Source organism: Mastigoproctus giganteus, chromosome 1 (assembly GCF_048544385.1).
Source record: "Mastigoproctus giganteus isolate SK-2022 chromosome 1, ASM4854438v1, whole genome shotgun sequence".
NCBI classification, from domain to species: Eukaryota; Metazoa; Arthropoda; class Arachnida; order Uropygi; family Thelyphonidae; genus Mastigoproctus; species Mastigoproctus giganteus.
In genome coordinates this window covers 223,471,266-223,485,322 of record NC_143575.1, presented here as the reverse complement: position 1 = coordinate 223,485,322, position 14,057 = coordinate 223,471,266, and the positions used below count along the sequence as shown (strand labels likewise).

At 36.4% G+C, this 14,057-nt stretch overlaps 1 protein-coding gene across 1 annotated transcript in view; it reads left to right on the top strand.

Annotated features, from left to right (window-relative positions):
* Positions 1-14,057, top strand: part of LOC150091547 (cholesterol transporter ABCA5-like) — a 389,022-nt gene that overhangs the window by 173,007 nt on the left and 201,958 nt on the right. Inside the window, exon 15 of the mRNA XM_090376152.1 lies at positions 541-1,136. Coding sequence (XP_090232278.1) covers positions 541-1,136 — 596 coding nt within the window. The remainder of the gene's footprint in view (positions 1-540; positions 1,137-14,057) is intronic.

The following is a 14,057-nucleotide window of genomic DNA, read 5'->3' as shown; positions in this document are numbered from 1 at the left end:
AATAATTTTATTCTCTTCCCTCCCTGTTGATTTGATCGTTATGTATATTTTCACAATTTTCGCTCTTCTGTCTTGCCATGCTGCTGGCATTTTTATTTATTTTATTTTAATCATTATTCTCACTTAAGTTTATATCTCAAGCGTCATATAGAGGAATATGCTCTTTGCTGCCTCTGATGTATGCTTTACCCCTCTTTTAATGCAAGATTCATTTTTCAATTATTTCAAACATTATTTAAATATAAGTATATATATATATATATATATATATATATATTTTATTTATTTATTTTTTTTTTAAGGCTGATGCTGTATAAGCTTGCTTTCTGACAATCATTTGCTGCTGCATCTGATTTAAATACCATGCAGCTACAATTCTGCACACAAATCTGCTTCAAGGTAAACTCAAAGTAATGAGCCAAAATGCTCTTTCATAAAAATTAACTTTTTTCAGAAGGGAAGGGAAGTGGGGAGAGAGTTGATTAGAAATTAGTATAAAGAATGATTAATCTTAATGTCTTAATTTATTTTATTGATTAGGGTTGTAACAGATGAATTAGCTGCTCAAGAAACAGTCAAAAGATTGGTTCATACTCACATTCCGAAAGCATCTTGTTCAAGAGTTATATCTAATGAAATATCATTTGTGTTACCTTTAGAAGAGACCAGTAAATTCTATTTTCTATTTGAATCTATTGAGGATGAAATAAAAAGAGACTCTTCTGGCATGAAAAGTTATGGTGTATCTATGACAACATTAGAAGAAGTATTTTTGAAACTAGAAGAAAAAGAAAGAATGGAGATAGTAGAAAACAAGCAAGTGGACAATAATGAATCTCATGAAGTGAATGAAAACCATTGTGAAGTTAATATTCTTGATAATCGGTTGATAAATGCAGAGGAATATGAATACAAGTCTAGATGGTGGAAAAGGTTTTTTGCCTTCATGAAGCTTCGGCTTTTACTCTTCTATCGAATACCAATGCACATTTTTCCAATTGTGATTTTTCCTGTTGTTATTGTTGTTGTATCCTATTACTTAATGAAAAATGCAAGCTTGACACCTCAGTCAAAATTGATTACTTTTAAACCTGATCTGTATCCTGAAAAGGCTTTCTATCTTTGGAAACCAAAAGGTAAGAAATATAATTGGTTACTAATTATATCAATAAGCTTTTGATTTATACTAATTATTATAATCAAATATTCTTTTAAAATGATATTTCATTAAATCACTCTCTCTAATTGTATTCAAGTTGCAGGCATTTATTTTTTCCTGGTAACATAAACAAATATACTGAAACAAATTTTATCACTACCGACGAAACTTAAAAGTATGAAATAAAACTTTATTTTTAATAAACTAAAATATGAAGAAAGTTATTAAGAATAGTCATAAAATATATACAGATAAATGATAAATAGGAATGAAATTTCATATGTTAGTTATTGAATATGTAGACAACTTATATTAAAAATGGCATCTTCCTATTGATGTTTTCTCTAGGTCACTGTACGAACCTTTTGATACCCCCTCGTATACAGGTTTATCTGTTGTGGAAAAGGTTGTATTGTCAAAGACAGTACTACCTCTGTGTAAAATTTTTCACTTTTCACCCTTGCAAAATATAGTAAAGTACATGTTTGGAAGGAAAAACTGCAAGATATTAATTTTACTTATATGGTGCTGTACAATATATATATATATATTTTTTTATTTCAAATAATGCAAGAAAGCAAGCTTATACAGCATCAGCCAAAAAACACCCAACACTTCTCATTTCACCCATCCATCCCCTCTTAACAGTTTATCTAGTTCTTGAATTTATTCAAACTATCCACCTGTATAACACCAGATTCCAATTGGTGTTATACAGGTGGTATCCAACTGGTTTGTTCTAACCTGCAATCATCCTCCTCAATTTGAAATTATTCCCCTTCATATGTGTAGTTTGAGCAAGAGGAAGGATTCGAGCAGCAATGAGCTTACTCAATCCATTCAAGGCTTAAACACCTCAATCAGTTCTCCTTGCAGGTGGCTAGTCTCCAGAATGCTGCAGTTTGCAAAACTGAAGACTTTCCTGGTTAGAGCACCCTTTTATTTCTCTCACCAATCTTGTTGCTTTTCTCTGTACCAGTTCCAGAGTCTCCATCTTTTATAAAAAGAGGCTTCCAGACCTGTATGCAGTACTCAAGGTGTTGCCTTATACAATTGGATAATCCCCCCTCTTTATCCCTGCTGGAAAAATTCCTGTATACCACTGACAAAACCTCATGAGCTGTCCTGGCAGACTGTCTGCACTGCTATGAGTGGTATCTTTATTACACTAACCTAGTAGCAAGTATCTCACCCCTTTGCTCTCAAAAGAATTTAGATTTGTTGTGGCATAAACTTAATGAGATGTCAAAAGCATGTTACAGAGATGTTGGTCTGTGTTTACTCAGTTGCTTCCCACCATTTTTGCAAATTGCATGGTGGTGGTGGTGGATCTTTACTCCAAAGAGATCATTCCATTGGATGCTGGTCCTCATTGATTCAGTTGCTTCCCATAGTTTTTGCAAATTGGATTAGCATTTTAGCATTTGTAGCAGCACATGATGCAAGAAAGCAAGCTTATACAGCATCAGCCAAAAAAAAAAAAAAAACACCTTCCCATTTCACTGATCCATTCATTCTAAATGTTTGTCTAGTTCTGCCTTGAATTTATTTAAGCTATCAACTTCCACAACAACAGATAGAAATTTGATCCTGCAATCAACTGCCCGCTGGCTAAAGGCAAACTTCTGCACATCTATTCTACAACTGTCTTTCTTCAGTTTGAATCTATGCCCCCTCAGGTTTGTAATTTGAGCAAGAGGAAGAATCCCATCAGCATTAAGCCTGCTCAATCCATTCAAGGCTTTCATACCTCAATCAGATCGTCTTGCAGGTGCCTAGTTTCCAGAAGTTGCAATTTGCGGAACTTGAGCCTTTCTTCATAACAGCACCATTTTGTTCCCTTCACCGGTCTTGTTGCCATTCTCTGTATGCAGAACTCAAGGTGTGGCCTGACTATTGCCTTATACAAGGGGATAATCACCTCCTTATCCCTGCTCACAAAATTCCTGTATATCATTGACAACACCCCATGACCTACTCTGGCAGCCTGTCTGCACTGCTCAGAAAACTTCATATATGACTGCACAAATGCCCCAAGGTCTCTTTCATTCTTGACTACCCTAAGTGTAACACTATTAAGTTGGCGCATTTCTCATGGGTTACTGCTACCCATATGCAGTACTTTAGCATTAGCAAGGTGGTGGATCTTTATTTTGAAGAGATCATTCCACAAGTGCTCAGTTGAATTAAGATCTAGTAGCTGGAGAGTCCACCGTAGTAGGCTGATTTCACATATTCCTGGAATGCTGTGACATGGTGTGTTATCCTTTGGAAATAACCCATTCACAAATGGATACACTGCGGTCATGAAGAAATGTGTCTGGTCAGCACAAATTTTGCTCCACTGATATTAGTGTGCATTAAGTAAATGCTTCCCACAATGTTACCGCAAGCCTGCATTGTTGGCACCTGGCACAATCGAGTCATGGGCTCATTCTATTTTCCTTATATTCTGGTCTCTCCTCCCCATCAGTATGAAACTGCAAGAACCAGGATTCATTAGACTAGGAAAATGTTTTACAATCCTCTACTGTACAGCATTGGTGTTCCTGAGCACACCGTAACCATATCTTGTTTTTTGCTGACAGGAGTGGAACCAGGTTCAGTTGTCAGTTTTGGTACCTAGCTGACAACTGAACCCCTATACATGAGAATTTTCATTGAGTTATATCTTCTGACATCCCTCGTTGGTTACCACTTTTGTATTGTTGTTATTTGACTGACTGTAGCTTTTCTGTTACCCTGCACAAGCCTTATCAGCCATCATTGTTCTTTCACATTAACAAACTTTTCCATCCACAGGATTACTGTTGACTGAACTGGATATTTATTTGATTATTGGACCAATCTCATTATGCCCAACAAAATATAGTAAAAAGAGCTGCAATTTTTTTGAAGCTTTTTTTACTGAATTTTTGATGAGAGACCTGTGGTTGCTAGATTTTGAGGGGTGTGGTATAACAAAAAAAGCCTGTCCATGCCATAAACATCAAAGTTGGAATAGCTCCTTTTGTTCCAGAATCCAGAATTAGCTACCCAAAGTGGGCCTTTCATACTTTCTTTATTATATCAGAAAAATTCAGCCTTCAAGGTTTTCATAAATTACACCCACTAAAACAATATTGCCTCAACTGCCAACTAATAAAATAAAAAAAAATAAAATAAAAACCAAAAGTTTATTGAAACAAAAATATATAATTAAAAATTAATATGGACAAGTAGCTATCAAGGTGAAGAGCCTCTTTGTCAACTTATTGGGGCTTATGATAGCAGATCAACAATAATACAGAAAAGTAGCCTTGTGAATTTGTACAGATACCCAGCTGAAAACCATGCTTAGTGAAGAAAAGAAAAAAGGCAAGTTTCTAGATCATCTCTCATCACATTGTAAAATGGTGGCTTCCATAATAGGATGTATACAGATTCCAGCATTACAATTGATGGTGAAACCCACCACAGCTATATGTAGGGCTTCTAACCACGAGAGATGCTAAGAATTATTAGCCTGATCTATTATTACAATGCTGGAATGGGGATTATAGTTGAAATGCTACTCACACCAGTAATGCTTGGAGATGGCCAAGCTGTCAAAATCAGCATGGTGAATACCCCTCATGTTCATTAATATGATCACTCAATCTACATTTGGTTTCACTGACATAACACACTGATATAATCAGGGCAAGTATATACAACTGCAAATGTATATAGGATATACAACATTCGCAGTATACAAAAGTGGAACAGACAGTTTAATTGCATACTGCAAATGCAGTATAATATCCCTTGAGGCTGTCAGACATTCTCACAGTTATGCCAAGCTGGGCTTGCTACCTGGGAGTCTAAAGCACTGATGGAATTGAGATTCAGGTGACACTCAAGTCAAGTGAACCTAATTTCAGCAAACTCCGATCAGTCTGTGACACCCAAATTCTCTGCTTGCACCTTCACGATGGTGGTACTGTTAGCAATCCTGGATATAACCCCTATGTGAAAGTCTTGAAATATAGCATACTGGAGGTGATCACCCAGGTGCAAACCAACATAAAGAGGGTTCAAGGTGTGGCACCCCGCACCACACAGAGGAATGCTTCCACTCTGTGTTACCAGGCAAACACTAGGTGGTAGACTTAGTAATTTGGAATCTCCTCTTTTTGATCTTCTCTGGCTTAAAATCTCTTTACCACATTCTTTCAAATTCATCTGTTGCCTCTATCATTCTCCCAACTCCACTGATCACTTGGAACTCTTTGACTTCCTCTCTTTGAAACTTGACTTTCTTCAGTCCAACTTTCCTAATGGTAAAGTAATTTTCCTTGGTGATTTTAATGTTCACAACTCCAACTGGCTTCAGTTTTCTAGTCACACGGACCCAGCTGGTTGAGATGCTGAGGCTTTTGCAGTTACCAATGACCTCACACAGATTGTTCATTTACTACTAGATTGCCTGACAATCCTAACCATGCAAGCAACACACTTGATTTTTTTATCACAAACAACCTGTGTTAAGTACACGGTTGAGGTGAGTGGTTCTCTAGCCACCATGAATCACAGCTTTGTGATGGTCTCTTCGCCGATGGAGACTTTCTCTCGTGGCCATGCTCAACCTTCTGTCATTCGACATTACAAGAATGCAAAATGGGATGATTGCCGAGTTTTATTTTCCTCAGTCTGATTATAGTCTTAAATCTTCTGATATCAATGTTTGGTCAGATCATATCAGTGAAATTATTCTTGTAGGGATGAAATCCTTTATCTAAACCTTGGTTTTCCAATAAATGTGCTAAGGCTGTTCAAGATGAGAATGTTGCATATTGCAATAGGCTTATATCCAAATCTTCAGGTTCATTTTTTGCCTACAACAATTGTAAAGCAGTTATTAATCAGTCCAAACTAGATTTCCAACAGGCTAAGAGTAGAAAACTTGCTTCTTGACCAAATGGTAGTTGAGCATTCTGGTCTCTTGCCAAAGCTCAAAGCTATTGGCTGCAGCTGTTACCCATCTCTATTCCCACCTCTTTCAAGACCAGATGGTCCTATTGCCACTTCAGCCAAAGATAAAGCTGACCTGTTGGCATCCATCCTACTTTTCTTTCAACTCGTGTATTGATGATGATCTTGGTAAACCACCTCCTACCATTCCCAGTACAATCCATTCAAAGTCTTCTGTCAAAAGGATGTCAGAAGGATTTTGAAGAGTCTTAATTCTAAGAAAGCTGCAGGGCCTGATAGTATTTCTCCACTTGTTCTCAAAACCTATGCTCCCAAACTTATTCCTGTTCTGTGTCATCTTTTTTCACTTTCTTATTCCAAAGGTGTTTTGCCTTCTGCTTGGAAATTTGCTCATATCCAGCCAGTTCCTAAAAAGGGTGAAAAATCCCTCTCATCCAATTATCGTCCCATTGAACTTTCTTCTACTGTTTCTAAAATAATGGAGAAATCAATTAACCACCAATCCTTAAACTAGCTAGAAACCTTCCATCTGATCAGCAATTGCCAAAATACATTTCGTCAATGTCGATCCACTGATATTCTGGCTTATGTTACCCATTTATGGATATATTCAATAGAAAAGTTTTGTAAAACTCAAGCAGTTTCTCTTGACATTTCAAAGGCTTTTGATCATGTTTGGCATAAAGGTCTTCAAAATAAGCTTCCATCTTATGGTTTACCAACTGCGTTTTGTAACTGGGTATTCAGTTTTATCTCTGACCACTCACTGCAGGTGATGATAGATGGCTCTCTGTGTTCTAACTTCTCCACTATTGCTGGTGTTCCCCAAGGTTCAGTTCTTTATCCTACACTTTTCCTCTTGTATATTAATGATCTTCTTCTATCGACCAGGAATCCTATCCATAGTTTTACTGATGATAGTACATTGCATTCCACCTTCCAGTTGAAGAAACGTTGCCCAGCACAAATGGCTTCAAATTCTCGAATATTCACTACTGATTCATTAAATGATGATCTTCAGTAGGTGATTTCAATTTCTAAAACTCAGTCCTCTCTTATATCTTGCATAAAGGATTCTTATATGCCTATACTATCTTCGATGGCACTCAGATTTCTAGAAAAGATAACAATATATCTCTTAGGAATTACCCTGACTTCTAATCTCTCTTGGCATTAACACATCACATGCGCTTCCGTAGCCAGGTGGGAAGGAGCAGCACTGCGTAGCACACGCTTCTTGATTAGACCGGGGTTCGAGCCCATCACCACCAAATACGGAGGATGCAGAAAGGTCAGGAAATGACCACTGCATATTCACGGAGCAATATGGCCTTAGTTGCTAATGCTCCTAAAAACCAAATAACAAACAAACAACATTAGCACATCACAAATATTGCTTCCTCTGCATCTAAAAAACCGGGTTTTCCCTTTCACTCTTGACATTAAGGTACTACATGGTCTCTATTAACTAGGTAGATATCGCACAGAGAATGAATACAATTGAACTGTGGTATGCTTTTAAAACATTAATCACAGATGCCTTGAATGCGTATTTACCATTAAAAAAATACTCCACGAGGAGGGTTCCAAGTTGGATGAATAGTGAAGTTGCCACATTACTTCAGCAGAAAAAGATGGCATGGAAAGGTTACACAGCAATAAAAAGTACTGAAGCCTATAGCAGCTACAAGATGATCTGTTAAGGGATTCTTCACATATATAAATGCCAAGAAGAGCAGGACAAACCAGATTGGACCTTTACGTAAGGGAAAGGGGATAGTATTAAATACACCAGCCGTTGCAGATGAACTCAACAGTTATTTTACATTGATATTTACAAATGAAAAACCTTTTGTGGCAATGGGAAATTGTGGGAGCGAAGTTGAAAAATATGTAATTAATGATATTGAAATTTTGCAAGATTATTTAATGAAAAAACTTTCGAGCCTACAGGCCAGTAAGGCTCCTGGAGTTGATGGAATATACCCTATGATCTTAAGAGAGGCGGCAAGTGAGTGCATTGAACCATTGAGGCTAATTATGCGAGCATCACTAGACTCTGGGGAGATTCCATTGGATTGGAAAAGTGCCAACGTATCTCCCATACATAAGGGTGGCTCTAAGAGTGAAGTGAGAAATTATCAACCTATCAGTCTGACTTCAGTGGTAGGGAAAATTATGGAGGCAATTATCAAGGGTGGAATTCAGGATCATTTGGATAGAATTGAAATTGTCAAGGATACTCAGCATGGTTTTGTAAAGGGAAAATCATGTTTAACAAATCTGGTTCGCTATTTTGAAAGGGTCACTCACGAGCTGATTTAGGGAATAATTTCGACACTGTTTATATAGATTTCAGCAAAGCTTTTGACTCAGTCCCACATGAGCAGTTGCTTTATAAGCTGGAACAGGTTGGAATCACTGGGAAAATCCTTAGATGGATAGCAGGATGGCTTCAGGGCAGGAGGCAGAGGGTTGTGATAAATGGCTATTCCTCAGAATGGGTTGATATAAGAAGTGGGGTTCCCCAAGGATCAGTATTAGGATCACTGTTGTTTTTAATTTTCATAAACGACGTCGATGAAGGGATAGAGGACATGATGTCTAAATTTGCAGATGATGTTAAAATTGGTAGAGTAGTTAATGATCACTGTCAAGCTGAGTTTCTTCAGAGAGACCTAGATAGACTTCAGGAATGGTCAGAAAAATCGCAGCTATGCTTTAATCCAACAAAGTGTAAGGTATTACACCTGGAAAACAGTAATCCCAAAATAACTTATTCACTTAGTGGAGTTCAACTAAACACAGTACTGGAGGAAAGGGATTTGGGTGTTACGATACGGTCAGACATGAAATTCTCTGAGCATTGTAAACAGGTTGCAAGGAAGGCCCATGGTGTCCTATCGATGATCTATCGAACTTCTGCAAGTAGAGATAGGGACGTGATAATCCCATTATATAAGGCTTTTGTTAGACCACACTTGGAATGCTGTGTTCAAGTATGGAGACTGCACCCAAAGAAAGACATCGAGCTTCTTGAAAGGGTGCAGACGGGTAACTCGCCTGGTGAGATCGGCAAAAGGGCATCCTTATGAAGAAAGACTTCAAATATGTGGGTTGTAGAGTTTGGAAACTAGATACCTTAGAGGAGATTTGATTGAGGTGTTTAAGGCTCTGAGAGGCATCAGTAAAATCAATAAGGATGAAATTTTCAATATTATAAATGATGCTTGAACTAGGGGACATAAATTCAAGTTATGGGGGAAAATGTTTAGATTGGACTGCAGGAAGTTTTATTTTAGCCAGCAAGTTATAAATTACTGGAATAAGTTGCCTACATGGGTGGTAGAGGCTGACAGTTTTTGGAAAATTCAAAGGTCATCTGGATAGTACCTTCGGGTGAGGGAAGCGCATAGGATGATAGGTTTAATTTCCTTTTATTTTATTAATTATTATTTTTTTTTTATTTATTATTTTTTTTATCATTGTTTTATTCAGGTTTTTTTTTTTTTGGGAGGTGCAGCATAAGCCATAAGCATAAGCATAAGGCTTTCTTGCACCATGCGGCCATTACTAATACTAATAATACTAATTACTTTTCTTCCAAATGGCTACTCACTCTGTACAAATCTCAAAATCTGCCCTACCATAGAATATTTTTCCCACATATGGGGCTGTGCCTCCAAAACATCTCTCAGGCTCCTAGACTTCATTCAAAAGAAGGCAGTTAGGTTAATTAATGACCTGTCCACTCTCTGTCTCATAGATGTTCTGTTTCTGATGCATGCCTTTTCTGCAGATTTATAGAAGTTAATTCTATAATAGGGAATTATAGAAGTTAATTCAGTGCCTGAATTAACTTCTATAATTCCCTATTTGTCTTCCATACCAGTCCAAATGTGTGCCGCAACCAGTCAGCATCCTTTTACTGTCCAGCTTCAAACCCATAGAACCAACTTTTCTTCTTTCTCACTTATTCCTTCAACTTCCGTTTTTTTGGAACAACCCTCTTTCATACGTATTTCCTGAAAATTACAATCTACAGAAATTCTAATCAATGTCAACAAGTATCTTCTTTAATCTTCTCAACCTTCAACCCATGTATGGTACTAAGTACTATAGGTTCTAATATCTCTCATGTTTGGGGTTTTCATAAAAAAAAAGTTGTATATCGGAGTAAAGTTGTATAAAAAAAAAATTGTATATCGGATTACTTGCCCAGATTGTGGATTGTAATTTTGGGGTGTTTTATGCGAGTCAAACTGAACACAGGTTGTATGATCATGTTAAGGAACATGAGAGGCTATTTGTCCTGCTGATTTTGGCAGCTTGGTCATCTCTGAGCATTACTGGTGTGAGTAGCATTTCAACTGTAATCCCCATTCCAATGTTCAAATAAAAGATCAGGCTAATAATTCTTGCCATCTGTCATGACCATAGGCGCTCCATAAAGCTGTGATAGGTTACACCATCAATCGTAATGCTGGAACCCACATACTATCCTATTGGGGGCTGCCATTTTACAACTTGATGAGAGGTGGTGACCTAACAAATTGCCTAATGTATGTCACAACAACGATCCTGAGTCTGGGAGTGATTGTCCTCTTCCATTATTCCTGCCCCCTTTCTGTCTTTTCTTTGCCAAGCATGGTCCTCAGCTGAGTGTCTGTATGCATGCACAAGGCTACCTTTCTGTATTATACTTTACCTGCTGTCATTGGCTTCGATACGTTGATAAAGAGGATTTTCGCCTCAAAAGCTACTTGCCCCATTTTCTTGATTTTATATTTTTAATTCAACTTTTTATTTTAATGTTTTTAATTAATTTATTTTAGTTTTATTTTTAACACAGTCTAATTTTTAACTATATATTATTATTTCAATTATCTTTTATTTTTGGTTTTATTATTATTTTATTAGTTTCGGTTGAAGAAATATTGTTTTAGTATGTTTAACCCCAATGCTTGAGGCCTTTTCTCTAATATTGTTTACAGCAGTCTGCATTTTAAAGTAATTCTCCAATATTTTTATGCTGATAAGTAATCTGAACTACTTTTTTAATGGAAATTTCAAAAGTTACTTGAAATTTGCTCTATTACTTCAGTTATTTTTATATAAAAATACTGATAAAAATGTGTAAAAAGAGAAATATGAAAGGCTACATCTCCTGTCAAGAAAGAAAGATTACAAATGAGAAAATAACCTGCAATAGTAAATTCAACAGCCTATAAAGTCACCAAAAACAATAGATTCACTTTTAAACAATGAATAAAAAGGACCAGTCTCAGTCCTTTTTATTCATTAACAGGCTCCACACGCAAAAACTTACACATACTCAAATGTTGAAAGAGCAAGAAGAATTTCTCAGTAATAGGAAATAAAAATACAGCTGGTTCTTTCTAAGAGAAATTTTAGCGCAGTTAACAACAACAACAACATGCCTAGAAGATAAACATTCGTAGCTACTTCCAACTCATAACTTGTATGCCTTCTGCTGGAAAAGGTTAATCTTTCTGAAAAATTAAATTTTTCAGAGAGATTAACTTTTTAAAAGACAGGCATTGGGGAGGATGATTAAGAAGTTCCCACTTTAAATCACGAACTCTTTCTGGAGTACCTGAACCTACATTTTTCAATGTCATTTCACATACAGCTCAAAGAACCACTAATGTTTTAAAATATTCCAGTATGTTCTCTTATTGTGTTTCTGATTAATAATAGACAAAGTTTTAATAAATGCCAAAAGAAATTAGCTTTGAAATCAGAATCGGAAATTGCACCTGTTGGCCGTTTTTGTCTAATTTGTTTTTTTTTTTAAGTGAAAACCCAAGCATGAGAAGTATTAGGACCTATAGTACTTAGTACCATGCATGGGTTGAAGATGAGAGAAGATGCTTGTTGACATGAATTTCTGTAGATTTAATTTTCAGGAAATATGTATGTAGGGAGGTTGTTTCAGAAAATGGAAGTTGAAGGATTAAATTATGAAGAAGAAAAGTTGGTTCTATTAGTTTGAAGTTGGACTGTAAACAGATGTTGACTGGTTGTGGCACATGTTTCGACTGGTCTGGAAGACAAATAGGTAATTATAGAAGCCAATTCAGAAGAACAGTGCCCATAGAAGTATCTATAGAAAAGGCATGCACCAGAAACAGAACATCTGTGAGACAGAGAGAGGAGAGACTTTGTTAGAGATGTGTCATTAATTAACTTAATTGTTCTCTTTTCAATGGAATCTAGAAGCCTGAGAGAGGTTTTGGGGCACTGCTCTAGATGTGGTAAAAAATATTCCATGGTAGGGTCGAGTTGTGATTTATACAGAGTGAACAGTTGTTTTGGGGAAATTCCTAAGGATACGTCATCTTTAGATTTGAGCAAGATGAATTGATAGTGGATATTCAAGAAGTAAAGTTGAAGCTGTTTGTGCAGTGCAAGGTTTCTCAAACTGGAAGGTGGAGTGTAATGTGCTATCATCAGCAAAACTACGGAGAGGATTTCCAGTCACTGGAAGAAGGTCATTAATATACAAGAGGAAAAGAGTGGGAGAAAGAACTTAATTTTGGGAACACCTGCATTAGTAGAAAAGTTAGAACACAGAGAGCCATCTACCATCACCTGCAGTGAGCAGTCAGAGAGAAACTGGATACCCAATTACAAAAAACAGTTGGCAAACCATAAGATGGAAGCTTATTTAGAAAAACTTTGTCAAACACCAAAGCCTTTGAAATGTCAAGAGCAATTGCTTGAATTTCACCAAACTTTTACATTGATTTTGTTCATAGGTGGATAACATAAGTCAGTATATCACCAGTAGCTCAACACTGATGGAATTCGTGCTGGTGATCATCTGATCAGATGGAAGATTTCTAGATAGTTTAAGAGCTGGTAGTTAATAGATTTCTCCCTTACTTTAGAAAGCATAGAAGTAAGTGTAGTGGGACAATAGTTGGATTGGAGCAATTTGTCACCCTTTTTAGGGCTAGATATGAGCAAATTTCCGAGCAGAAAGGAAAACACTTGTGGATTAAGAAAGTAAAAAAAGGTGACACAGAACAAGAGTAAGCTCAGGAGCCCAGGTTTTGACAACATGTGGAGAAACACCATCAGGACCTGGCACTTTTCAAGACTGTTCAAAATTCTTCTGACATCCTTTTAACAGAAGACCTGAAGAGGAATTGAATGGAATGTACTGGGAATAGTAGGAGGTGGTTTTCCATGATCATCAGTACATGAGGTAGAAGAAAAATAGGATGCTAGCAGGTCAGCTTTATCTTTGGCTGAAGTGGCAACAGAACCATCTGGTTTTGCCAGAGGTGGGAATAGAGATTGGCAAAAGTTGCAGCGAATAGCTTTGGCAAGAGACCAGGATGCTCAACTACCATTTGGACAAGAAGCAAATTTTCTACTCTTAGCCTGTTTGAAATCTAGTTTGGACTGATTAATAACTGCTTTGCAATTGTTGCGAGTTTTGGTGTAGGCAGTAAATGAACCTGGAGATTTGGATTTTGCCAGTTACGATATGATTTTGATTTTGGTAAAAAAAAAAAAAAAAAAACCTAAATTCACTGGAATTCAGATTTAGAAATTAATAAGATTGAATTAAATGATAAATAAATAAATATAGAGTTAAATGATAAATAAAATTACTGCAGTTAAAAATTATAATAAATTTTTTTTCTATTTTTTGAAGTTTTATTTTTATAGTTTTTAAAATTTTTAATATCATCTTTTGGCAGTAATTTTACTCTAATATTCAAAATAAGAAAAAAATATATATTTAAAGGATACAGGTATAAACTTTTCATTTTTACAACACTTCAAAATTTCACAAAGAAGCTCACACCTACAGAGCCCACCATTATTGAAAATTCACTATGGGAGACTGCACACATGTGGCAAACTTACCTGTGAAAGGATTAATGGTCTTTTGGATATCATACATTGT